Below are 27,998 nucleotides of genomic sequence, written 5' to 3'. Positions count from 1 at the left end.
TGGCGGGCAGGCCCATGGAAAGCAGGGTGGGGGAGCGCAGGGCTCGGACGACCCTCGGCGGACCCGCCTCGGAGGGGACCTGCGCCCCCAGACCGCCGAGGGCGCTCCGCGAGAGGGAGGGAGCAGCTGCTGGCTCCTACGGGGCTGGGGTCTGACATCTGGATCCGAGTGGGGAAGCAGCATCCTGCCCCTGGGGAGTCGAGAGGAGCCCGGTCCCATCCAGCTGTGCAAACAGGAGGAGGAGGAGGTGGAGGTCCCCACCCTGCCCTAGGGAGAGGGGTGGTCCGGCCGCCGTCGCCGCACCGCGCCGGCCCCCTCGGTGCGGGTTGCGCCAGCCTCCCCGGAGCCCGACGCAGAAACTTGTTGCAACAAACAGGCGACCGCGGGTGCCCCTAGCAGCCAGCGGCGGAGTGGGTGGGCGGGTGAGAGGGAGGGGAAGGCTGGCGGACGCCGCAGCGAGCTGGTGGGCAGACCCGGAGTCGCCGCGTAAGCGGGGCCGGCTCAGTGCGGTGCGGCAGGCGCGGCTGTGCGGCAGCGGAAGTCCTTTGTTGCAGCGCAGTCCCCGGCCGAGCCAGCGCCTCTCCGCGCAGCCCAGCCCGAGCGCCGCGCGCCGCCGCCGCCACTGCAGCTCGCGGCCCCTTCCCTCCGCGCGCCTCTCCCGCGGCCGACTCGCCTTAAACTCCCTACAACCTCCGCAGCCCCGGTGCCTGCTGCGGCCGGTGAGTGTTTGCCAGTTGTGGGGCGATTTGCGCAACTTTGGCCCGGGCCGGAAGGCGGCGGGCCGCGGGCCTGGCGGAGTGCGGGGCCCGCGCGGCGCCCACCGTGCGGGGAGCCGACGCGCCGCGGACGGACGCGCAGCGAGGAGCCGGCGACGGACGGCGCCCGGGGCCGCCTGCTCGCGCGCCGCCGCCCGCCGGCGCGTCTATTCCGGGGCGTGCGGCCTCTCTGGGTCGGAGGCGAAAACCCCGCGAAGACTAGTTAGCAAATTAGTTGCCGTCGTTTGCCTTTCTTTCTGGAGCTGTATTTTTTGAGGGGGGAGGGGAGCGGAGGGGAGGTGTAGACGGGAGGCGGGAGGGCTTGGCTTGATTGACGTGCCCAGAGCCCGCTTCTCTCAACTTACAGCTGCGGCTCTGGCGGGTGGGAGGGGAAGTGTCCCGGAGCCCGAGGCCGCAGACTTGGGCGCGCTCCGAGGGAGGAGGCGTAAGAGCCGTGCAAATTCTTGCTGCGCGCTTTCCCACCCCCTCTCGTCGGCACACACGCTTTTTGTTCAGTAAAAAGTGGGTAGGACTGGGGTTTGGGGATTTTCGGTGAAAAAGGTGTTTCCTGGGGAGAAAGTACTCCGGCGTCCAGTGGTGGGCACTTAACACTTACTCGAAGTTCTGTTAGAGTTCGGTAAACGCGGTCCACGGCTGTCGGGGGTCGTTAGCATTCAAATGTGTGGGCTGAGTTTAACTCTCCCCTCCACCTCCCTGTCCACCTAAGCAACGCGGCTCCTTGAGCTGAAGATATGTGATGATTTTGTACAAATTGGGAGCATGCAGACGAGGTGGATTTCAAACAGAAAGTGTTTTCTGGGGCTCATGTGTAAGGACACATGTATGTCTTAAATGCTAGGTACCAGGCAGATTTCCCACTGGCGTGTGTATTCCCATACAGTACAACAGGAAAACTTTAAACTCGAGTCTTGAGGCTCCTTTGAATGACTTTCTTGAGCCGAAGTTTGGTGCATCTTGGAACGGATTTAGTGAAGGATGCATTTTTTTTTTTAAAGGATAGCTTCCAAACAATCACGGTATTTTCTTCTGAAACCGAGAAATTGGATTCCATGGCATTCGGTCAGCGTAAATGGCGATGATCTGGAGGCGTGGGAGGGTTGGGGTAGAAAAAGAAGCTTGCGTGATGCCGCCTGTCATGCTCAGAACCTCAGTACTTTCTTTTTAGTCACGTGCTGATCTGAGCGTTTCAGTAATAACTGAATGGCAGCTAGAGGGGGGCTTCCTCGGCTTATTTTTTCTAAGAGGAAACAAGCATAGGGGGAGTGAAATTCTTTTCCAGAGTTAATAAACCCAACGTTGGCAACGGAGCCATCAGTTACACGATTGAGAGAAGTGTAATGTGGGAGGATTTCCTCCAGACCACATTTTCATGGTGTGGAATAGCACAGGTCTTTCCTGATGCCCTTCTGTTTGTCGCCCCCATAACATGACAGGCCTGTGTTTGTGGTGGGAGCCTGGTGTGTCACTGTGAAAGAAAGGAAAGGCCATGTTCAGCCAGGACCTTAGCAGTTAACCAGAAACATGAGCACAGGCTCAACCACTTGCTCTTGACCTTGTGTTTTGATTTCGCTTTCATTAGCACTGGTAACTTTTTGTGCTATTTCCTAATTCCCTTCTTTTGTGTGTCTTTTAAGTGTGTCTTTGGGGGGCCTCACAGCACCACATCTCATTCTCAGGAGCATGAGAAAGCTGCCCCCCTTTCCAGCCCAGGAAAGTGTTAAGGCCACTGCATTAACCTTTTGGCCCAAACTGGAGGAAGCCATGTGCAGAAGTGCAGAACCTTTTCAGGAATTTAAAAAAAAATAATTTTCTAAAAATTTCTGACTGTTAACTTTTAAAAAAGTAAAATATAGATATTTTATCCCCCAAAGTCAGATATGCTTGAGAAACAATTCAAGTCAGTGGTTCTCAACCTGTGGGTCGAAACCCCTTTGGGGGTCCAATGACTCTTTCACAGGGGTTGCCCGATTCATGACAGTAGCTAGATGACAGTGATAAAGAAGCAACGAAAATAATGTTATGGTTGGGGGTCACCACAACCTGAGGAACTGCATGAAAGGTCGCAGCATTCGGGAGGTTCAGAACCACTGCCTTAAGGGGTCACTTGGGTCTCTACAGGGTCTGTTTTCTCCCGGTGCTACTGTCTCCTACCTTAAGATACTGAACTCACTCTGTGGTTGGTTTTGATGCTCTGATGTGAACTCAATAGTCATATCTCCCCCAGTGGAATTTTCTGTATCATACAATAACCTGCTCTTAATAAACATTCGACCTATTCTGAATTGTGTGAAAACCAACTATAAAAGATTCCAGCACTCCTCCCCAGACACAGCCCCGGTGCAGGCAGTTCCTTATTTAAAACTGGAGAGGGCAACCCGGGATCGGCTGGCTGTCCTGCTGCGTGTGCCTCCGTGGCCCACGGCTGCCCTGCGGTGATTCACTCTCGGCCTCCAGCTCTGTGCTCACTGCTCAGCTTGGTGAAAATTGCCAGGTAGGGAAATAGGGAGTGTTTTGCATTGGGCTGATTTAAAATTCTAGGATTAAGAAACAGACCTGAGAGTTTAAATATAACAGGGTTACTATTTTCGGCTTGTCCTCATGACGTACTTTCTGTCCCTTGGTGGGCTAGTTCTCACACATTTTTTAACATTGCCCTCCTTGTCCAGCATCTGATGAATTGATAAAACACCACTTAAGTCCATTAAAATGAAACGAACTCCTCCCTTCTGTAGAGAGGGACTTGTTTTACAGTGGGGCAGGGGTACCTTTACTTGGGATAGGTTCCTCGACCATTGCCCAAAGGCGGAGTGCCAAACATAAATCAAAGGAACCTAGAGGAAAGAAGCAACTTAATGACCCTGCCTTCAGATGTAGCGTGGGAGGGACTGATGCTGGGGGGTGGGGGGATGAGCAGGGCTTCAGCTCTGAACAGTTCTCATCACTGGTGTCTTGGCACACACTAAGGGGGGGGAGAATTCAAAAAGTTTGTGCACAGATGGAATGAAAAGATAATGGCATTTTCCCCACAGTTAGTTTTTTTTATTAATAAGTCTTTTTATTGGGGCTCATACAACTCTTATCACAATCCATATATACATCAATTGAGCAAAGCACCCTTATACATTCGTTGCACTCGTCATTCTCAAAATTCACCTTCCACTTGGGTTCCTGGAATCAGCTCGGTTTCCCTCCCCCCCCCCCCCCCCCCCCCAGTTTTTGAAGTCCTCTCCCATTGAAGGCAGACTGGAAAGTTGTCTGGGACACTGTATGTTAACGACAAGAGACCCTAGTTGGAGCGCAGAAGCACTTACCCCCGGCAGGTCAAGAAGACAGAACTGAGAAGAAGTGGGGTTGTGTAAGCAAAGCCTCAGCATAGTGCCTAGGAGTGTAACTCCAGCACTAGTTAGACCACAGTGTCCAGGACACTACTCTGCCTTTGAATTCAAAAACTATCCAAATAAAAGTGAAGAAGAACTAAATCACCCATCAGCTTTTGCTAGCTGCCCATGCGAGGTGCGTGTGACATTTTTCAGAGAAACAATTGCATTTCACGTTAGGGGTGGCGTGCTGTGGTGAGCAGGTGGACGGATGTGGGGTAGGGGCCAGGCCAGATGGGGAGTATGAGAATGATGAGAGTGTTTAGATTTATGGAGAAGTGGAAGCCCTGGGGGACTTAGGATGGTTCAAAGGGACACTTCAGTTAATAGTCCTGTCTAGAAAGAAAGAAAGTTCTCTGGTTCACAAAGAAATGAAGGGCTTTGAATCAGAAGCGACAGAGCAAGCCCCAGCTCTGACTTAGATAAGCTGTTTGGGGAAAATCATCCTCTCTTAGTTTGGGTTCCTCGTTCAGAAAATAAGGATTATAGAAATCGACACCTATCTGATGGTGGCTCTGAGAATCAGTTACGTAGTGTCGGTGAAACATTCTGTGCGTGTTTGACCGCTATGCAAGGACTGGAGCTCCAGGCCCAGTGCTTGTGTGGTGGCTTGTTAACTGAGAGACTGGCGATTCCATCCAACCAGCCACTCCATGGGAGAACGATGAGGTGCCTGGGTGTGGAAACAGCCTGGGGAACCCACAGGGGCAGATTTAAATCCTACAGGGTCCCCATGAGTAGCAATTGACTCAGCAGTAGTGGGTGTTGCATAGAATTTGCCAGGATTAAAATAATACCAAAAATGATAAAGCAAAAGAAAATTTAGCCACTTCAACCTTTTGTTCTTTCAAAATCAGATCAAATACCAACTGAGCTTGAAGCAATTGCTACCAGCTCTGGGACAGAGACACCTGAAGACAATGTTCTGAACTCAAGGGGCAGACAGTACGGCCAGGTCATAAGGTGGACTCCCCATTCCGGTGAGACATGATCTGAAGGCCCTTCAAATGGCTTGTGGAAGAATCCCATGTTCTTTTGATTCCATTTTCGCACAAACTGTTTGAAGCCCATGGGCATATCACCTGTAGCTCTGTGAAAGAACTTTGAGCCGGACACCAAAAAGGAAATCGTGTGAAGGCCTTTTCTGTGATAGGAGTTTGGGGCCTGAGAGGGAGTCACTTTTACATAGACTTCAGTTTATGCTTGAATACTCTTTAGAATGAACATTTTTCATTGATATTCACTGTGGTTTCATTTCAGTTAATTTTAATTCAATGAGCATGAAGTTTTCAATATTTGGGGTAGAAATTGTTCTTAGATGTTGTGGAGGCAGTTCTGAATCTTGGCGACCCTGATGTACAGCAGAAGGAAACACCCGCCCGACATGGTCGTCTGTTCAAGCCCAGTGTTGGAGCCACTGGGACAGGCCGTGGCTTTGAGGGTCTTCCTGTTCTTCTGCTGACCCTCTTTATCCAGGAACTAGTCCCTGCTGGTAACATGTCCAAAGAATGTGGCTCGAATTAAATGAAAACAAAACAAAAACCCCGCTAGTGCCACAGCATCGGGAGCACACATTGAAATGTGTGGGATCTGCTGAGAGAAGGAAATTAGGTAATGCCCTCTGTTATCATGGAGAGTTACCTCATGAGTTATTCAGCAGCATTTCTTGGATGCTTATTAAGTTCCAGCAAAATGCATAAGCCAAGTCACTGCTTTCAGTGTAACGGGGAGACCCATACAGAGGTCATTGTAGTAGCTGGTTCTTACTAGCCCTCACCCCCACGGCAGACAGTGGCTGTAAGAGCAAAGAAGTCTTGCCCTCTCCACCCCAGATCTCCTGTGCCTAGACCACAGGACCTCACCACCCAGTTGTCTTGCGGAATGGGGTTTGTTGGTGAATTTGGAGCATGAGCAACCATTTTCACCTGGCAAAGGAAAACTTGTTAACTTTATGTTCTGATGATGAAAATATATTGTAATAGGTATAATTCCCCCCTCCCCAGTCACCCCCCAAAACTAAGAGGAGTCGTGGACAGTAATACACAGGGTAGTATCGAAAACTAAAAGAAGGGGTGGGAGGTAGGTGACACGGACGGGGAGGGGATTTCGGAGTCAATAATGAGTGGGAGTGGGGGTTAGCATTAGAACTGATTGATTTTACAACTCATATTAAAGGTGATTTAAATATGGGATGGAAAAAAATTTTTTTAAAAATAAATATGGGATGGTGCTCTAAAATTGATGTGGTAATGATTGTACAATTCTAGAGGGGATTGAACAATTGAACTATTAAAATAAAACAAATATATTAAACAAAAAACCTAAAATAGTGGAAGAGGCAGGTGTGATTGAAGGCTTTCATGAGGTCATCAGTGGATTTTTAAATGCCGTATGGGCACTTCTTAGCGACTCAATCAGCAGAAGTGGAGTAAGAAGCACATGTAGTAGGGGAGGCAAGCCGTGCAGGGGTGCTGGAGCTTGAAGTCTGAAGCTGTAATAGCCAAATATGAGGCGGGCTGGGTGGCCATGCCATGCTAAGGAGTTTGTACTTTCGCCTGAGGATATGTGGGGGGCGGGGAGGGGTTGCTCTGGCAGGGCTCTAACGGATGACATCGTGTGCTTGCTGTTGGTTTGAATCGTGTTTCAGGGAAGCATGACTTTGAGGAATGTGTTAGGCGCCTGTTCTAATAACCCGGGATTGCCGATGGGAGCCTTCATGAGGCCACAGGAGATGGGGAGGGGATAGAGAGGCAGATCTGGGAAATGGTTGGTAAAATTGCTAAGACTTAATAGTTGATTCTGAGGGAGAAGTTGTGGCCTGGTTCAGTAGTGGTTGGTTCAGTGGTGCCTGCTGAAAGGGAGAATACCAGGAGAGGAGCACTGTCAGGTGAGTTCCAGACAAAGTCTGTGCCCTTTGATTTTTGTTAGTGAGCCTTGCAATAGATTCAAGGCAAGGTCCACAACAGAAACCCTGAAAATGTGAATGCCACGTGCTACAAGACTTCCTGGTGAAGCAGCAGCCTTTCTGCTGAGGGGAAGCTAGTTGACACAGTGCCCTCTGGTGGTCAGAAGAAGCTATGTTGGCTATTTCTACTTCCATACCTGGAGGGAGACAGGAATATTCCAGAAGCCACTAGATTCACCTCCTGTGTAGACAAATGTCTTTCCTAGATTTATAATGCAGCTGGACTACAGAAATGCCTCACCCATTCAGAAAGTACTTGGTTAACCACCATAGCCAACGATGTAGTGCCCTAGCCTGGAGCAAAAGTGGGTCATCACTTTGTAAAATTCTGTAAACTGTCACCAGTGATGGCATTAATAATTAAGGAAAAACTACATTGTGGGTGGATAGAAAAGCCCAGAATACAACATTGCTGAATTGGCAAACCACATGGTAGACATTTTCACCACAATTTTTCAAAGGCAAAACATTTGTCATTTCTCATTTATCCAAGAGTTCCGTGAGGACGCGATCATCCATAGTTCACAGGTGAGAAAAAAAGGCAAAGAAATCAATATGTGGGCCAATTGGGATTCAGAGCCTCGTGCCCGGCCTCAAGAGTTCCATGTGGTGGGCAATATTGTGGCCGACTGCCACCTGGCTCTCCGACAGCACTTGCGGTACAAGGCGCGCCCCACCACTGTCAGTGCAACCTTGCCTTTTGAGAGATTTCGGGGTGTGAGTCACCATTTCTAGCTTGATTTCTATGGGGACTTAGATCAGGTTCCAAATAACTAACTTCGAAATAAAATTTTGGAGCATAAAGCTGTTTAGAATTTCAGAGCTTCCTATATTTAGTATTGGATTTGAAGCCTTGATAGCCATCCAGAACACCTGGTCTGAAGAGTGAATTCCATTTTTTTGATCTGCTGTATCTATCATTGAAGTGTTTTGAAGTAGGCTGGTTCTTCCGGGAAGTTTTAAGGAGACCTAAAGAATTTAATCGGATGTACAGGTTGGACTGAATGTATCCTTGGAAGGTGGTAATCTAGGAAAGAACTTGGCTGAGATGGCAACATTTTTAAGGCCATGGTTACGGGGTTCCGTGTCAAGGTGGTCTTCTCTTTGTGGCTTTAGGGAGGCTTGTGACAGGGTTTGCCTCCATTTTCTTATCTGTGATATGAAAGTTTTAAAAATCATTTTATTGGGTGCTTGTACAACTCTTATCATAATCCATACATCAGGTGAATCAGGCATGTTTGTACATATGTTGCCATCATTCTCTTCTAGACATTTACTTTCTATTGAGCCTTTGGTACCCAGCTTTTTTTCCTGCCCCTCCCCCCACCCTCATAACCCCGATAGAATGTACATTATTATTTTCATCTCTCACACCGACCGCTCTCTCCCTTCCCCCATGTTTTCGGTTGTTCTTCCCCCTGTAGAGGGGTGCATGGTTATGTGTCGATCATTGCGATCAGGTCCCCCTTTCTGGTGATAGGGAATTTATAATGACCTACTTTGTAGGGTTTGTAAGGTTTAAATGATAGCTATGCACATGTGTGTATGAGTATATGCATCTATGTATATGTACTCTATAGGACTCCTTGGGTGGCACCTTGGTTCAGCTAAATGTTCAACTCCTGGCTTCTTGGTGGGAACCCACCCAAGGCAGCTGCAAAGACAGGCCTAGGGTCTGCTTCCAAAAGGTCAGTCTTGTAGACCTTGGGGAGGAGTCCCAGGCTGCAACTAATAGCAACAGTTTTGTGTGTGGGTATATATATAATAACAGTTGACACAGAGTAAAGTTTAACACATTAGCTCTCTAAATTATTGTTGCATTACAGTGGTCTAACCTACCTTTCTAGCTTTCATTCAACAGTTTAATAGAGCAAATCTCTCTGTTCCCATTATATTTCCTAGTTTTTGTTTATCCAGTTGTGGACAGCTCCCGATTGCTTACATGCACGCTCATGTACATACGGAAATGCCTTTTCCCTGGCTTTCACCTCTGTCTTACTCAGTCATTGAGGCATTGTTTAAAAATCCTGGGTCCTTCCTTAAGGCTTCTGTGTTTGTGTTGGTGTATATATGTGTGTGTGTGTGTGTGTGCGTGCGTGTGTGTGTGTTTAATCACTTTATTGGGGCTCGTACAACTCATCACAGTCCTTACATACATCAATTGTGTAAAGCACATTTGTACATTGGTTGCCGTAACATTCTCAAAACATTTGCTCTTCATTTAAGCCCTTGGCACCAGCTCCTCATTTCCACCCCCCCACCCACTCCCCATTTCCTTATGAACCCTTGATAATTTATAAATTATTATTTTGTCATAGCTTACATTGTCCGACATCTCCCTTCACTCACTTTTCTGTTGTCTATCCTCCAGGGAGGAGGTTATATATAGATCCTTGTAATTGGTTCCCCTTTTCCACCCCACCCTCCCTACACCCTCCTGGTATCACCACTCTCAGCACTGGTCCTGAAGGGATCATCTGCCCTGGAGTCCCTGTGTTTCCAGTTCTTATCTGTACCAGTGTACATCCTCTGGTCTAGCCAGATTTGTAAGGTAGAATTGGGATCATGATAGTGGGGGCAGGGGGAGAAAGCATATAGGAACTAGAGGAAAGTTGTGTGTTTAATCATTGCTACACCTGTTGGTATATATTGTTCATGCTGTTTCTCTATTAATGTTGGCCGAATTTCTATTCAATATAATTTAGCATTTAATTGTTCTATAATTGCTTCTTGGTTTAAAATGAAATCCCTCATATAATATCTAGCTGCCTTGTGCACCTCATCCTCCACCCTGCATCCCAAAGCTTTATGTAGTGTTAGCAGGTGTTCAGTACATTTTGATACTCTGATTGATAAACATGAGAAACTTTTTATTATATTTCACACTTACTTTAAAACAGTCTATAATCTTCAAATTAAATCCATATGCATACATTTGATCATATAAAAGAAGACATGGAAATAGGTAAGAAGAAATGAATGTGCATATACTTTAATCTCCTGAGGCCCAAAGATAAGCATAATTGACTCCGAGAACTGAGAGTGATGGTAGACTTTGCTCCAGACTTTGAGTCCAATCCCACTGCGCTTGAGTTAGTTCTGACTCGTTGCGACCCTATCGGACCATGCAGAACTGCTCCACGGGATTTTCAAGGCAGTAACCGCTGACCTTATGGTTACAAAGTAGGCTAGGCTTAACCTGCTGTGCCACCAGGGCTCCTTAGAATTTCACGAAGGCAGTGCAGAATTATCCTGATGTGATTATTTGCCCTCCAGAAGGAATTGTTTCACTACTTACTTGACTCCACGTGCTCACTGTTAGACCCTCCAGTGACCATTTGACCAAGGCTGGTACAGCAGTGGAGCACAGGCAGCTAAGCAGGACAGCAGCAGTGTCAGCTGCCCGCCACTCAGCGGGAGACCGCACCGTCTGCTTCCTGACCAGCACAGCTCTGAGGGCACCCTAACTGAGAAGTAACTTCCTGGCAGTGAGGTTTTTTCCCACACAGCAAAACTTCCAGCAAACTTAAGAAACAACGTTTTCCATTTAAGAGATTTAGCAATTTTTGAAGTTGTATTGTGTCAGTGAGTAGCCTCCCCCCCACCTCAATAAACAAAACAAACCCCACGACCATCAAGTCAGTGTGGTCTCCTCGTGACCCTATGGGACAAAGTCGAGCTGCCTCGTGGGGTTTCTGGGACCGTAAACCTTTAAGGGATCATACGCTAGCTCCATCGACTGGAGGGTTCTAACCGCCGACAAGCATGACCTTGTGGTGTAACTCGCTACACCACCGATGAGGCTAAGTACACCTGTATAGCTAGAATCACTTTGATGTTTAGAAGAGAAATAATGTGTTGGTCTAGAAATAATCCACCTGTCAAGAAAAAGGCGTAGCCCAATAGAAACATTATGAATCAGAATTTTAAACTATAAATCACTGTAAAGTTTTGTAGCTTTGAAATGAAATTTTACAAATTCTTTTTTTTTTTTTTTAAGGAGACCTAGAGGCGCTGTGGGGTAAGTGTTGGGCTGCTACCCTGAACAGTTGGCAGTTCAAACCCACCAGCTGCCCCATGGGAGAGAGTCGCAGCTGTCCGCTCCCATAAAGACTGCTAGTCTCGGAATCCCTGTACAGCGTCCCCATGCATCAGACGAGCGGATACGCTAGGCCTGTCCTTGTGTTTTAGAGTAGCCTGTGAGATGGGTTAGCCTCTGAGCGGTACTATGCAGGCCCTTCACTTTGCCAGGGCACCCGGCCAGCGAGCCCTGTTTTGAAGGCCCTCGTTTTTTGAGTCTGTAGAAGGCCAGGCTAGGTAATCCTGGGGAGTGCCACGGAGTGCTCAGGGCCTGCCTGGGTGGTGCTCGGGCGTCCTTTGTTGGTAGTACCCACGTTCCCAGGGGGAACTGTACCCTGGACAGGCTGGTTTACAGCCGGGCCTTTGGCCCTCTGTGAAATAAACGTGCTGAAACTAACAGGGTTCGATCTCCGACGTCTTTCCACATTCTCGGCGTCTGAATATCTGAATTGCTTAACATGCCTACGTGCTCCATGGCCGTTTTAAAATTTGAGACAAGCTGATGAACGTTTTCAAATTAAACTTTGAAGAATTGTCAAATTTTTCGATCGCCTTCCTCCATAGCCGTCCGTCCTAAAGCGCTGCATGCCGGCGATGCTGCCGGCCTGAGGGAGCCCTGAGACCACAGAGCCCACTACCCTCACCCCAGAGACACCGCGTCCTTTGAACGGCCACTCTGGAAGTTTCAGCTCTCGACCAACCCCTGGCCCTTGACTTCTCTTGCTGTAACAAACTTGTTCTACCAGACAAACAACTGCCGCAATGTCAACAATGATTTTATTTAAAACTTTGTACAAGCCTTACTTGAACAAAAGTTCACTGAGGCGTTTGGTAGCATTACTGAGAATGACAACGATAACAGCAACAAAGGAAAGCAGGTGGATTTCTTTGGGAATTTTGTTTTGTTCATAAAAATGACTGATTTTTTAAAAAGATTTAATGCAAAGGTAGGAAGTCAGAGTCTCGGGAATTCAGAAGCCCTCTGCTGTTACGTTGCTGTTCAGTCTTCCTACAGGCCAGCGAAGGGTCACGAGAACACAGTTGCTCTTATCAGGTGTGAAGGATTACCCTTCAAAGTTAGTCTACCCAGAATCAGTTGTACTCTAAATTGGAACATTTGCATAACTTGGTGTTTTTTAAAATCTCTGTTTTTGGTGAGTGTACAAAGCAAATTGGTTTTTCCATTCAACACTTCATGCACAGTTTGTGACATTGATTCGCAAGCGTAATAACTTTGATGAAACTGTAATTCTAGGTCAGCCTAAAAGCGGTAGTTTGTGTTTAAAAGTTAGACACGGCACTTGTTGAGCTCCCAGGGGAAGCTAGAACTATAGATAAAGCACAAAGCCACACAAGGGCAGCGAGATCCAGAGCCAGGTTGGTCAGATCCAGACTTCCTGCTCTCTCCACAGCAGAGCATGGTGGCTGCTTCTGTAGAGAGGGGAATTTCTGAGGGCATGCTCTCATCTCGAAAATACAGTCTTAATCCTCTTCAGTGATGAGTCCTGGAGATTACAGAAGGCCCATGCTATTGCTGATTCTCAGTACTGTAACTAGTGACTGTGAACATTGATACATAATAAATGTTAATCACATCAAAATGTTCTTTTTTAGCGTTTTGTTTCGTTGAACAGATTATCGTATATATTTTCACTAGTTCATTCAGTTACTACGGCTATTGCTCTGGTGCTTAGTGGTTACTTGTTGGTCTGCTAACTACGAGGTCGGCAGTTGGGAACCACCAGCTGCTCCTCAGGAGAAAGATGAGGCTTTCTACCCCCGCCAGCAGTCACAGTCTCTGAAGCCCACGGGGTGGTTGTATCCCATCTGACAGGGTTGGAATCAGTGCGCTGGCAGTGAGTGCGATGGCTATAGGTGTGTCTGTTATAGTTTGTAGGCTTTGTGTTCATTTTGAATGCTAACCATAGATGTTTGTCATTTAAGTAATAAAGATCCTTGGATTTTTTAAGCTGTGTCTGTCGTCATTTCAAGCATGGGCCATTTAATACCTGGAAGTTTTAGCAAACGAATTGCTGCCTTTCTGGTGGATTCTTATATGTGAAGAGAAATGTGAACATTATCCAGACTTACCTCTTGATGTTTAAATAGCTACCACCAGAACCACTAGCCCACTGCAGCCACCGTTACTTCTGTCAGTTTTATACATTTACCTAGATGCTAAAATTTTACATTTTGCCTCTTGGAATACAGTATTAGTCCCACTTTTGACAGTTCAGAAAACCGAAGGCCCATGAGGATAAACTGGCAAAGATGGCAAAGCCATTAAATTATCTTGTTTGGGGCTAAGCATTGGGCTGCTAACCTCAAGGTCAGGAGTTCAAACCTAACAGCCACTCCGAAGGGGAAAGACGAGACTATCTGCTCTCATAAAAACAGTCTCAGAAATCCTGAGTGGTAGTTCTGCTCTGACCTAGGAGGGTGCTGTGCGTCAGGACCAAATAGACAACAGTGCTTTCTCTGTTTCATACTGTCCTCCACATCTGCCTCTTGCTTCGATATAATCCATTGGTTTATCCTCCTCAGAGTTTGTTTTAGACAATTCTTTGTGCTAGAGAGCTCCCCCCCCCACCCCATTGAGTTAATGGCAGTCCCTCTGCCTCTTCCTTTTTATCCTTCATTGTCGCCTCTGGGTCCTACCACATGTCTGCAGACCTAGAGATCTCATCTTGTTTCAAATAGCTTGAGGCACAACCTTTTTGTGTATTTTTCACCCTCTGAATAGAGTTTTGTTACTCTGTATAATGAAAACTTTTCATGTTTATTTGCCTAACTTTCCATCTTGAAACTGTTTCACGTTTTCTTCAGAAATACAATTTTTCAAGTTCACAGGACAGTGAACTCTATGGAGTAGATTTACCTTAAGTTACTTAAGGTAGTTACTTAAGATCGTTCCCTTCCCTTACATTTCAGATCATAAATACGACTGCTTTCACTATGTTCTGTACTAGGTAGATGCTCCCTGTGACTCCTCACAGTTTGGGTACAGAGATGTAAAAGCTGAGAGCGCTCGTCTGGCTCCCGTGAAGGGGTGATGGGTTGCAATTTGAGGAGGGCGCCGAAACAGACCACACTCGCTGTCCTTGAGGCAGTTCTGACTTAGAGACGCTGCAGGACGCAGTAGGGCTGCCCCTGGGTTTCCATGGGTGGATGGGCACAGAAAGCGCCATCTTCCCCACATGGAGGGACTGAAGACGCAAGCTGTGAGCATTGCCGCTAGCAGCCCGGTGTGTAGCCGGCCGGGTGTGCCGCCAGAGGTCCTGAGGTAGGCAAAAACCAAACACATCGCCATCACCTGCATTCCAGCTCATAGCGACCGTGAGGCCGGGATAGAACTGCCCTGGTGGGCTTCGGAGACGATCTGTTTCCAGGAATAGAAAGCCTCATCCTTCTCTCTTGGACTGCAGCTGGCGATTTTGAACTGCATACCTTGCAGTTAGCAGCCCGACACAGCCACTACACCACGTGGCTCCTCCTGAAGAAGGCAGGAGGTCTTCAGACGGTACCACCCTTTCAGCAGGCAGCTACCCATTTCCCAGGCTAGGCAGCTCTGTCTTTGGGCAAGGAAATAGCGGAGGCTGGATGGGTCTACAGGTAGTGGGGACGGGTATGTACTCCAAATCCGAGTCGATAAAAAGCAAGTAGAAGTAAGTACATTTGTAGTCTCTGAATTAACTACTGTGGGCTTGAAGACTTTGGGGACTGAAGAGCAGTTTATTTCTCTGAACAGTGTGTGAAATGTTATTTTTATGTTCCGTCGAGTTGCACAGGAATTTGCTTTAAAGTTGAAAAGAGATCCTCAAGCTTTAGGTAAAATTAAAAATGGAAGCTAAAATAACATCGTATTTTAGCTTTGAACTATAATGCATGAGACTTCTAGTACTGTTGTTTTTCATTCAAAGTGAACTTTCAGTATTAAAATACTTAAAGTTTACCATATATTGTTCAGTGAAGCAAACTAGCTGCAGAAATGTATATATGGTATAAAACCATGTAGGTACATAAACAAGGAAAACGATGTACAAGTGCATGCTCAATACCGGTTTTGTTCTTCCCCCCCAATAGTTTGATATAAAATTCACATATTATACACCTTTATAGTTAAGTCGCTTTTAAAAATAGTTGTATATATATCATCACGAGTTCTAGTGTGTATGTATGTTTCATGTAAACAGATTTGAAGATACATAATTCAGTGTGTTTAGAGCCATTACTTCTGCCAACGGACTTGTCACCTGAGGTGTGTTTTATCCTGTATATTTTTGTTTGGAGTTTTTACAATGAGCATGTATTGTTTTGTATACTTTTTAATAATTAAAAATGTAGAGGAAAAACTTACTTTAAACTTAAGGATAGTACCTGCTTCCCAAATAAACCCCTATTTTAACTGCTGCCTTGTACAAACCCTACCATGTACGCCAGTCGATCTAAGAACTGCTCATGTTCTGACTGTAAAAAAGCCTACTTTCTCTAGTCATTCCGTAATGTTCTAATCACTTTTCACAGCGAAAAAACAGTGGTCAAACATAATTGTTTTGTGATACACCATAGAATATGAGTCTTTTAAAGGGTTTTTTTTCTATGAAAACTTGTAAACATGCACAACATGGATGTGAAATAGAATTATACCTGTATCCCAACTTTGATACCTGGTAACACATGGCCAGCCTTGTCTCGTCAACCCTTCCAACAGCTCCCTGAGGAGCCTTGGTGGCAGAGGGGCTGGATACTAGCCTAAAGGCCAGCAGTTGAAACCCACAGCTGCTCCATGGGAGAATGACAGGCTCTCTACTCTCATCAGAGTCCAGTCTCAGACCCACGGGGCCAGTTGTACCCTGTCCTATAGGGTCGCTATGAGTAAGAATCAACTTGATGCCAGTGAGTTTGGGTCAACACCTCCCAATACCTACCCCATTCTATTATTTTGAAACAAATTTCAGATATATAATTCCATTAATAAATATTAGTTTATAAAAGATAAAGCCTTTTTAAAAAATACAACCAAAACACCCTCATCGCACTTAGAAAATGAATAATGATTTCTAATATCAGTCATCGAAGAAGTTTTTGATAACTAGTTAATTTGTGATGTGTTGTTATTTATTTTCATTGTACCTTTCAGGTACTTTATACCATATATACTCGTGTGTAAGTCGAGTTTTTCAGCACATTTTTAATGCCGTTTTTGTGGTGAAATTAGGTGCCTCGGCTGATAGTCGGGTCAGCTTATACTCTAGAATATATGGTAGCTAGTGACTTTTCGTTTCAGTATTAGCACCTACTTTTCTCGCTAGAATTATAATAAAACCCAAAGGATAGCTTTTGATGCTTTTTGCTTGTATTTCTTAGTCATTACATAGATAGAATTCATATGAGAAGCCTGGCCATATGGTTGGATATTTTCAGTTCTCCAGTGTTAGACACGATTCAGGTTTTTAAAGGTGTTGCATTGCTTCAGCGTGGAAAGCCAACTCTGCCTGGACTATAATAGCAAAGTCACACAAATCTCAAATCATGGTGAAAAAAAATGCTTGTAATGCTTTCCTGCTCTCTTTGTCTGACTTGGGTGTGTTTGTTTTACATAGGTCTCTGACAGAAGATGGCAAAGCCCAGCCACAGCAGCTACGTTCTTCAGCAGCTAAACAACCAAAGAGAATGGGGATTTCTCTGTGATTGCTGTATTGCCATTGACGACATTTACTTTCAAGCGCACAAAGCCGTCTTAGCTGCCTGTAGCTCCTATTTCAGGATGTTTTTCATGAACCACCAGCATAGCACGGCACAACTGAATCTCAGCAACATGAAAATTAGTGCCGAGTGTTTTGATCTCATTTTGCAGTTTATGTACTTGGGGAAAATAATGACCGCTCCCTCCAGTTTTGAGCAGTTTAAAGTGGCCATGAACTACCTACAGCTGTACAACGTTCCTGACTGCCTGGAGGACATACAAGATGCAGATTGTTCCAGCTCCAAGTGTTCCTCCTCTGCATCCAGCAAGCAGAACAGCAAGATGATCTTTGGAGTCAGGATGTATGAAGACACGGTGACAAGGAACGTAAATGAAGCCAGCAGGTGGTGCGCAGAGCCCAGTTCAACAGTAAACACGCCACAGAACAGAGAGCCTGAGGAAGAGGCCTTGCAACTGGGTAATTTCCCAGAGCCACTGTTCGATGTGTGTAAAAAGAGCTCAGTGTCCAAATTATCTGCTCCGAAAGAGCGCGGGTCTCGGCGCTTCGGCCGGAGCTTTACCTGTGATAGCTGCGGATTTGGCTTTAGCTGCGAAAAGTTACTAGACGAGCACGTGCTAACCTGCACGAACCGCCATTCGTACCAGAACGCAAGATCTTACCACCGCAAAGTCGACGGCCGAGACGGGAAAGACGGCGCCATCAAGGCGGAATTTGGAGAGAAGGATTCCTCTAAAATGTTTTCTGCACAGACGGACAAGTACAGAGGAGACGCGAGCCAGGCGGCTGCCGACGATTCCGCCTCCACCGCCGGGAGCAGGAAAAGCAGCAGCACAGTGGAATCGGAACTAGCCAGTGAGGAAAAGAGTCGAGCTGCGGAGAGGAAAAGAATCATCATCAAGATGGAGCCAGAAGATATTCCTACAGATGAACTGAAAGACTTTAACATCATCAAGGTTACGGAAAAGGACTGCAATGAATCCACGGACAATGAGGAATTAGAGGACGAGCCAGAAGAGCCCTTTTATAGATACTACGTCGAAGAAGATGTCAGTATTAAGAAAAGTGGTCGGAAAACACTCAAGCCTCGGATGTCGGTGAATGCCGAGGAAAGAGGCGGCTTGGAGACTCTGAGGCCCCCTAACGACAGCAGCCCGGTCCGGGAGGACACTGAGAATGCGTCCTGTGAGCTGTGTGGCCTGACGATAACCGAGGAGGACCTGTCTTCGCATTACTTAGCCAAACACATTGAGAACATCTGTGCGTGCGGCAAATGTGGACAGATACTTGTCAAGGGTAGACAGCTGCAGGAGCATGCCCAGAGATGTGGAGAACCCCAAGACCTGACAATGAACGGGTTAGGAAACACGGAGGAGAAAATGGACATGGAGGAGAATCCTGACGAGCAGTCTGAAATAAGAGATATGTTCGTGGAAATGTTGGATGATTTCAGGGACAATCATTTCCCGATAAACAGCCTCCAAAAGAAACAGCTGTTTAAGCATTCTGCCTGTCCCTTTCGATGTCCAAATTGTGGCCAGCGCTTCGAGACGGAAAGTCTCGTGGTTGAACATATGTCTACCTGCCTGGACCAGGATATGTTCAAGAGCGCCATCATGGAAGAGAATGAGAGAGATCACAGGCGTAAGCATTTTTGTAATCTCTGTGGAAAGGGATTTTATCAGCGGTGCCACTTACGAGAACACTATACTGTCCATACTAAGGAAAAACAGTTTGTTTGTCAGACATGTGGAAAGCAGTTTTTAAGGGAGCGCCAGTTGCGTCTGCACAATGATATGCACAAAGGCATGGCCAGGTATGTCTGTTCCATCTGTGATCAAGGGAACTTCAGAAAACATGACCATGTACGACATATGATTTCTCATTTATCTGCTGGTGAGACTATATGTCAGGTCTGCTTTCAGATATTCCCCAATAATGAACAATTGGAGCAGCACATGGATGTTCATCTGTATACATGTGGAATTTGTGGAGCAAAATTTAATTTGAGGAAGGATATGAGGTCACATTATAATGCAAAGCATTTGAAAAGACCATAAGTGAGTTTCGACTGTACTAATGAATAGTTGGTAGCAGACAAAACACCAAAGCAAAGGATATGAGCTATTTAGAAATTGATTTTATAATATAAATCATTGGGAGAAAAAAAATCTCAAGGCCCTTTTCCTTTAACATTTTTGTTTAGGATATTAAATATATATATATTTTTAGGAGCTATTAAATGTATACTATCATTTTTATTTCTAATAGAATTTTTTTTTAGTTTGTCTTAGCTATGATTAAAATTACTTTTAAGTGTAGACTACAAGTGATTTTCCCCCTTCAGTGACTATTAAACTTTAGGATTTTTATTTTTTAATCAATAAGGTGATGACTTTACTATTTTTATGTTGGTTTTTGTGTTGTTGTTTTGAGATTTAAAACCCAACGTTAGTGGACATTCCTGTTTAAAAGAAAAAAATTAAAGTAATGAATTATTTGAAATTATTCCATTTACTTTTATTTGTTTTTGTCAGCTGAACACTGTTTATTCCCCCTTCTTATCAATGAGATTTTGATTCTTAAATTTGACAGGCTGACTAGGCAGGTTAGGTGCCCTGAATCTAACCTTGAAGACTGACATGGGCCCATCCTTGGCCTAAAAAGATTGATGGACCTGAGGAGATTCCTATAAATAAGTATTTCTTATAATTGATAAAATATTATCATTTAATAATCACATTTAAAACTTATATTAAGTATAAAACCCAATGACTTTACCCCACTTGAGAAATTAGTGGGGGTAAGCCATTTTGTTTTGTGATATTAAATTTAACTATGATAGTTAATTAAAAAGACATATCTTGTAATCATTTTAAATATTTAAATTTAAAATATTCTGATTTCTAAAGTGTGTTAGCTTATCAATGATTCTTGTTTATAAATAGACTTTTAATATTTCTCTAGGAGTATGACATTAAAGGAAATGAATTTTTTCATCTTTAAAATTTACATACTTTTGGAACTTACTTTGAGATTTGAGAAAGTTGCCATGTATACTGATAAATCTAATAAAATAAAGAAATCGATTATAAATCTGGTTGTTCTATAAAAGTATAGTGTGCAAAAAATTTTCTTGTGTTTTATGTTTTCTAAGATTTAGAAAAAATGTGTTGTGGCAAATGACAGTTTATCCCCATGCTTTTTTTTTTTCTTCCCTTTTCCCTCCCTCCTGTACAGGACTACAAAATTTAAGGATGTTAAAACCACTGAGAATATAAATGGAAACAACTTATCATTTTTCAGTGAAAGTAGTGTTTATTGATAGTTTTTGCTAATGCAGGGTCTACATGCAATACATGTGAGTTAAAACACTGGCAAAATTGACTAGAAACATCTATTGAATAGAAAGCCTCTACCCTCACCATTTCAAGGTTTGTTGAGGCAATCAACAGGTTACAAATGCAATTTGTAACTACAATTATCGGAACAGGGCAGTCTCTTCTCAACTGTGCCAGCAGGCGAGCCTCTCTCTGGCCTTCGGCTGCTCAGCCACGTGGCTCAGTGACTCCTGCTCTGCTCGTGCAACGCTACAGAACAGCAAGCCTTTTAATGTGAATACGATGACTTTGATGTAATGCCCATCTCTTGAGGAAAGGGATATTAAATAAGCCCCGTATTTAAAAATACAATATTGTGATTTTGAACAGTAATTTAAGAGCTTTGCTTTTTTCATTTACATCAAATTCTTAAGTCCAAAATCATTTTCCATACAATATGAAAAACAAAATACCACATTGTTTACAGAATTGTGACAATGATGTCTCAGTAGATTTAGTTGAACGAGACATCTTTGAACACAATGTGTGCTCAAGAGATTTGGAGGGATTTGTGGAGGTCGGTAAATCCAGGAAAACTAAAAGCCAGTGGTGAAGAAGTAAAACAGGAGTGGAAAATGGAGGAAATACAAAGAAAGATAAATGAGAAACCAGGAAGTTTTCTAAACGCTACATAGTTAATTAAGTGGGAAAAATCTTTCATCTTAGAGACAATGGTTTATTAATTGAAAATACAACTTAAAATGAACTATGACTGAGGAAGTTGCTATGGTGGCCCAAACAGTTCAGCACCCCTGTACTGGCCAAAAGATTGTCGGTTTGAACCCACCTCCGAATACAGGCCTAGGGATCTGCTTCCGAAGGGCCACAGCCTTACAGTCCCTCTGGTGTGCTGCCCTCGGCACACGCGGCCTTGCATGCAGAGAGAGAGGGCTCTTTCGAAATGCTACCGCTCTTTCTAGAAAGGGTTGTGTATTCTGTTAGGAAAGGGGTTGGTTTTCAAGCCCGATACCTAGTGACAGCCAACAATAAGTAAGTATATAAACCTTAAACAATTTCTAGTTTTACATAATGGAGATGTTCCCCAAAGCCACATGTGTGTCATTACCCGCCCTGCCCGCTCCCCACCCCCACCCCGACCCCACTCCCAGTTTCGTGTTACACAGGCCACCTCTGGAATGGTTTTGCTTGGGAACAACTACAGCGGCAGCATAGACTTCTCTAAACAGACTGTCATGTTCCTTATCAAGATGAAATTTTTATTTCAAAGCTACTTATAAAATCCGTGGGAATGCAATCCCAGTGTCAACAAACTTTAGGAGTGCCTTCGCCCACCTCTGTGCCCCCTGTGTAATTTACGTTTTTAAGCTCCAGATCTTAAAATGAAGACCTAGACCAGCAGTTCTCAACCTGTGGGTCACGACCCCTTTGGGGGTCAAATGACCCTTTCACAGGGGTTGCACGATTCATAACAGTAGCAAAATGACAGTTATGAAATAGCAATGACAATAATTTTATGATTGAGGTCCCCACATTACGAGGATCTGTATTAAAGGGTTGCAGCATTAGGAAGGTTGAGAACCCCTGGTCTAGAGAGAGATGCATGGAAGCTTGTTCCTCTTCATGTCTCAAACACAAGCAACCTTGCTTAAAGGGCCTTTTGTCCAAAACAGCAAGAAGTCAAGCTTGCTACCAATTCCAGTTACAGTTCAACTTAGTCATTCTGTGTTCTTCAGCCAACAGGGCTGAGAATCTCAGGTAAATAAAGCCACAATCAAGCTGGTAGTAGATTAGAACTAAAATTTGTCTTGATTTCTCTCTTATTTTTATTGTAAAAGTATATACTCCCACAATTTTAAAGTAAAATTTTAAGAGAAATAACTCACATGAGTAAAATGCCAAATTGGATGTCTTTAATGTGTGAAGTAATTTAACAGTTTGAATGTGGACATAAATTAGAAGAAAAAACGGATTCTAAAGGAGTAGTTAGGAAAATAGAGTAAACATAGCATTTATTTTACAGCAAGCCAGAGTCCCACTAAGAGGAATAATCGTACTTGAATAGGAGATGGGATTGATGGTTGAATATACTGACATGAAAAGCCATGTTTAAGCGCTGTTGACAAAATATGAACAGGATATAAAATTTGAATTAAAAAAGATTTTAAAATTGTAGGTCAAGTAAGACTAAATTAGATAAAAAGAACTTGATTAGAATCACACGGAATGCCTAGTGGAGCAATTGGCCGTGAATACGCCAAGAATATACTGAAATACTGGAGCCAAGTATACCACGTGTATATTTCAGATTAAATGGAAAAAGAAGCTGGTCATTGTTGGCAACTTTCTCCCGATATATCCCATCTTAGCTCCTCTAATGGGGAGGAAGATGAGGCTGGCTGATCCCGTAAAGACTTACAGTCTCAGAAGCGGTTTAGGGTCCTTCCCGGTCAGAATTGACTGGCGGCAGTGATTTTTGTTGTTTCCTGTTTTGCGTAGTTCCTCTAAATCTCTGGAAATTTCCAAATAAAATCAGTGTGGCAGTTTTAATATTTAACACAAAACTTGACATTGCTAACACAACAGATTCCAGTAATGTATGTTAAACAAAACTAACCAGCTAAAAATCAAAGGCTGAATGTATACATAAGCACAGGTGAGACTATATTTGGTATAGTCACTTTAACTGAGCTTGATCATGTTTTAAATTTGCGTGAATCCATTTGAGCAATTCTGCACTGCCCTCTGCCCCACTCTGTTGCTTTGTAACCAGTCCTTCTGGAGTGACAAGAGTGAGTGCTGGAAGCATCCTAGCATCAGCGGTCCCTATACTCCCTGGGTACCAAAAGCTTGAGGGGAACATGTCTTTGTAGAATTCTGTACCCTTGACACCTTTACACTTGGTTGATAGCGTGAATGCAAGTAGAGTCATATATGTAGTATTATAAACTTGAAGTTGCATCTGATCCGTACACTGGGACTTGGTAATTCCAGCATTCACTTATTTAGCACTCTCTAGCCCCAGTGGTACAACAGGCGGTTAGGCATTGGGCTGCTAATCATAAGGGTCAGTGGTTCAAACCCACTAGATGCTCTGCTGAAGAAAACGGTGGCAGTCTGCGTCTGTAAAGATGTATAACCTTGAAAACCCTATGGGGCAGTTCTACTCTGTCCAAAGGGTTGCCATGTCTCAGAATTGACTCCACAGCAGTCAGTTTGGTTTGGGTTTTTTTTTCATACTCTGTTACAGTGTTTTATTTGTGTAACTTCATTAGTCCTTACAGCCTTAGAAGGTAAGTACCGGTAAGCCGTACTTAGTCACGCTCAGCAACACCCTGTCATCAGACTGCACAATGTCCATGGCCCCGTAGTTGGTTTATTAAAGGGAAAAGAAAGAAGCTCTTTTACTATTTCCCCTAATAGTTCAAAAGACCACAAATCCAGACTCTGGTAGCACTGGACCTCGGGTGAGATACAAGCAAGTGAGGGACATGGATTGGGGCACCCACTTTATTTCAGGTATTGTCCTCATCAAGGGAATAGGGGAGCTGTGGCTGAGGGGTTGGGGTGTGTGTCTTGCAGGGCTGCTTCTGCTGCTCTGGCAGGTGGAACAGCTAGTGGGGCTGGGTGAGCTCCGCTCCCTCCCTGCATGTCTACTCCTCAGCTCTGCTGCTGCCCCTCCTCTCAGCTGCTACCCTGGCGCACAATGGGACATGGGCCCACATAAGATTTTAATATGGTGTTCACATAACATTCAAATCAATAGCATTTCTTTCATAGAATGTATGGTGATTACGCCAGGCATGCCTGTACACTACATATACTAAATTTCCACATGAGGGACTAAGGTTCAGAGAAATTATCTTTCCCAACGTCACACAGCAACTAGATAATAGAGCTATCGGACTTCTCCGTTTCTTTACTCCGCCAACCACGAAGTACAAAGAAGGGCCTTTTCAACCCAGGAAAACAGGTGCTAGAGCTGTGCTCCCTGGGCAGCATCTGTGCTGGCAGTAGTGGGTACCAATGAACATGCTGAGTAATGGGAAAACAGAACTATTAAAGTGGGTCATTCAGAATGTTTTAGAAATATTAAATGCTGGTACGTCTTATTTTGCTTTGTTTAAGGTTCTAGCCATTTATTGGTAAATGCAGACATTTTTTCTGGTCCATAGTAGGTGCTCAGTTAAAATTTCATTTGATTTCAACTTCCATATCTCCACCTCTGCCTTTACCCTCCTCTGTTGTTCCCTAGCCCTGCTCCTTATGCCCTTCATTTCCCCTGCCATTTCCTTCTATGGTTATGAGACAAATAAGTTGGATTTAAATCATTTGAAGAATGTTTATTCCCAAGAAAATATTGGACCCCAGAATAAGTAGTTTCCTCTTTTTGTGGGTAAGAAGAAAACCACCATTTTGCTAGTTAAAAAGCCCTAGTTACTATATTGTGATTAAGATTTATAGAGTAATCTAAGTTTGGTAAAAGTTATTCTAGTCATGTATAATTCAGTTTTCTAAAACTCTGGATTTCTAGTATCCATATAGACAATCTTACTTATAAAATGAATTTAAGGTAATTTCAGAAAGGCAGTTGCATAGCCACTCTAGCCTAGCACCAAACTTAGAACAGGGCAATTTAATCATTTAAGTGTATTGGCACTCTCCTCCCAATAAAATCTGATTGAAACTTTTTGTATTTTATTACCCGATTTCTAAAACCAACACAGTAGGTTTTACTACTATACTATACTGTGCTAAATCTCCTTGACATCTACCATCTACCACATGTTACTTTGAAGAGAATAGAAGACTGCAGGGAGGATTCCATGGAGCAAGGCGGCATGTTCACCTGAGCCCACGCTCGTTGCTTGCTCTCAAGCGTACATCATTTGGCAACATGGGTGGAGACTCTTACTAAAAAGTTGCAATTTAGCCACTTATAAATTTATATACTGGCAACAGGCAAAAAGGCAAGCATTTAGGATGATTGTGTTTCTGAGTGACTTGGTAAATATAAAGTACTTAAATAGTAGCAGTTTATTCATGCATGCTAATTTTCAGCCAGTTTGAAATCGTTTATATAGTTATGCACACAGTTAACTTTAGCATTAAGAGACTAATTTTAAATACTATGGAAGCTTTGCTCTTTCTGGAAAACCAAATTAGCTCAATCAGTAGTGGCAGAATTGTTCCTTCATTCTATCACAATCTGTTACAGGTCACTAGGGGGCAGGACACAATTATAATTTCTCATCCTACTCATTTGCTGACATAAAAAGACAATATAAAAATTATACTTGGCCCTGAATTGAATGTCTGAAGGTACTAATCACCACGGGTAAAAGTAAGAAATCTTAAAAGAGTAAGAGTAGTTTTATGTGAGAAAGTTCATTTAACTCTGAAAATTTAGCTATTTAAGAAAGGAAGACATAAGTAGTTAGTCTATGAAGAGCTTCACTTGAAAAGGTATTACAATGCTGTTTTAATTTGGCTTACACCAAATGATTATGCCAGTCAGAATCAGCATAGCTAATTTTTACATGACAAAAGCATAATCTCTTAAGAATTCATATTACAGAAGTAATTTTCTTTCAAATGCATAATGCTGTCTGATGTCACATTAGGGTGAAAGATTGCTACAAAATAATAATTCTTAAACAAATTATAATTCTACCCAGTATCCCTGGGTATGTTGGCAAAGTTTTAAGAACCTAGTTTGCAGGCATAAGATCCCTCCTCTTTTGTATGTGAGTATGAACTTTGTTTTCACTTGTAGACTGTACCACACGTAATATTCAAAGAAGGAAGGCAGTGGTAGCTGAAGGCACTCAATTAAAAACAGGCACTTTAAAATGTGTAAGATCTATGTTTTTAAATCAGATTTTCCATGGCAAGTTCAAGTAGACTGAAATTAATTTGAAGGAAAGCTGTTCTTAACCCCTTTCCTTCCTCCCTACTTTCTTCTACTTGGCTGACCTTTTTTATGTTACATGTTGATGCCCCCGCTCTTCTAGCCTAGACCAGCAAGAGTAAACATGAAAGGTGCCCCGATAGCTGAGGAACTTTATTAGTAATAAGAGCACCTTATAGTTGGAAGCTCCAGTGAGTTACATCCGGGAAGTAACTAAGTAAACATAAGTTGTACAAATCTGTTCCCATTCTTTGTTCTAGTAATAATGTGGCCTAGTGCCAAAAGTCATGAAATTCTGACCTAAGAGTTATGTTGTGTCTTATAAAGCAGTCATTTGTAATATTATTTTTTCTTGAGTTTTGTCTTTTTCTGTGTGGCAGTGGTGGAATAGGGCCTTCTAAAGCTCTGGCGAAGTGAGAAATCTGAATTTGGAGAGGACATGGGGAAGAATCAATCTTCAACAGATATGTTTAAGTCCAGACCCAGGAATAGCAGATCTGAAGTGCACCATCTTTTCTGTCTACCTGACAAACGTCATCAACCCCCAAAGTTCCAGTTGCAAAGAGCCAAGAAAACTCAGTAAAGACCACTTTGGAGTCACTTTGTTGTGACAAAACTGATCCATGGGGGCTCTACTAGGATTTGTGGGATATCTGCTTAAAGAAAAATCACTAAAAAATTCATGACACCAATGGTTAGAGCGGAAAAAAAGCCAAAAACAAAACTTTATGCTAATTATCTTCACGGGCCGCTTTTACCATAAAAGGGTTTACTAGGGTTGCTGTAAATATACTAGATAATCAAAGATATGTTTAAGCAATAATGTTAAACAAAACCATAATTACAGCTTACATAGTATGAAATGTAGTCAAGAATTTTTTAAAAGTACACCTGAAAATCTGTAAAAGTGTAAGCAAAAAGATATGAGTACAGAGAAATAAAAATTTAAGACCGATATTTTAACAAGATAATCTAGTTATTATGATGTAACACTTGCCCTTCCTTTTTCACTGTATATACTTCATTGTTGATTTTAATGAAGTTCCTTTTAAGCCTGTTCACTTGAAGGAAGAGCAGAAGTGGCATTATTTCAATAATGGATGTCCATAAATTACAGAAAGTCCATAATAAAGTATAGTAAGACATTGTTGTTCCTGAACTTAGCAACGTAACTTTAAGGCAGAATGAATTTCTGTTAAAACACTTATTTTCAGTACTAATCCATCCTTCTCAAATTTCAAGTGAAAATTCACCTTATATATCTTAACAAAATTCTGTGGAAAATTGAAATGCAAGGTCAGGTTTTAACCTGGCTAAAAACACGCAATATGTTTTATCCAAATGAATCTTATAAACCAACTATTTCCTTATTGTAAATAAGCTTGTAGTTTTACTTTTGCATAACTGTATAATCCAATTCTTTATTCTTTCTATTTTGTTTCTTGTGAAATAGTAAAATGTTGTATACTTTCAGAAATGCTTATTTCATTTTATGTCTATTTCTTTAAGTGCTTTGATCAAAGAGATCTTTGCACATAGAGATCTAACTACAGAATAGTATATGCAAAAGAAATTTAAGTAATTTTAAAAGTAGCTATAAAGCAGACTGATACAGTGAATATTCATCTAATAATTAAGACTAAAAGTTAGGCCAAGATTTAATTGCAATGTTTAGAGAGTAGAAGAAAGTTTAGTGGGAAGAAAGAAAATGAATCTATATCAATTCAACAGAGTTAAGAGAAATAAGATGAATAAATTTAGAAAAGTATTACGTTTAAAATAAGAACAGAATTAACCTCTGTTGGACATATGAGGCAGCATGGAACTTCAGAACTTAAATATATTA

The 27,998-nt window shown here is 43.2% G+C and overlaps 1 protein-coding gene across 2 annotated transcripts; it reads left to right on the top strand.

The window, feature by feature from the left end:
* Positions 1-4: 4 nt before the first annotated feature.
* On the top strand, positions 5-27,967 carry ZBTB1 (zinc finger and BTB domain containing 1). Of its 2 annotated transcripts, XM_075530515.1 has the most exons (3): positions 6-719; positions 16,802-18,719; positions 26,533-27,967. In XM_075530515.1, the coding sequence occupies exons 2-3, from the start codon at positions 16,816-16,818 to the stop codon at positions 26,567-26,569; spliced, it is 1,941 nt and encodes a 646-aa protein (XP_075386630.1). In that variant the 5' UTR covers positions 6-719; positions 16,802-16,815; the 3' UTR covers positions 26,570-27,967. The 2 variants fall into 2 exon arrangements, with proteins under 2 accessions (XP_075386629.1, XP_075386630.1); XM_075530514.1 differs by lacking the exon at positions 26,533-27,967 and having other exon boundaries at positions 5-719; positions 16,802-19,984.
* The last annotated feature ends 31 nt before the right edge of the window (positions 27,968-27,998 follow it).

This window comes from Tenrec ecaudatus, chromosome 14, assembly GCF_050624435.1.
Source record: "Tenrec ecaudatus isolate mTenEca1 chromosome 14, mTenEca1.hap1, whole genome shotgun sequence".
Classification (NCBI taxonomy): Eukaryota; Metazoa; Chordata; class Mammalia; order Afrosoricida; family Tenrecidae; genus Tenrec; species Tenrec ecaudatus.
This window is presented reverse-complemented; position numbering and strand designations above follow the sequence as displayed.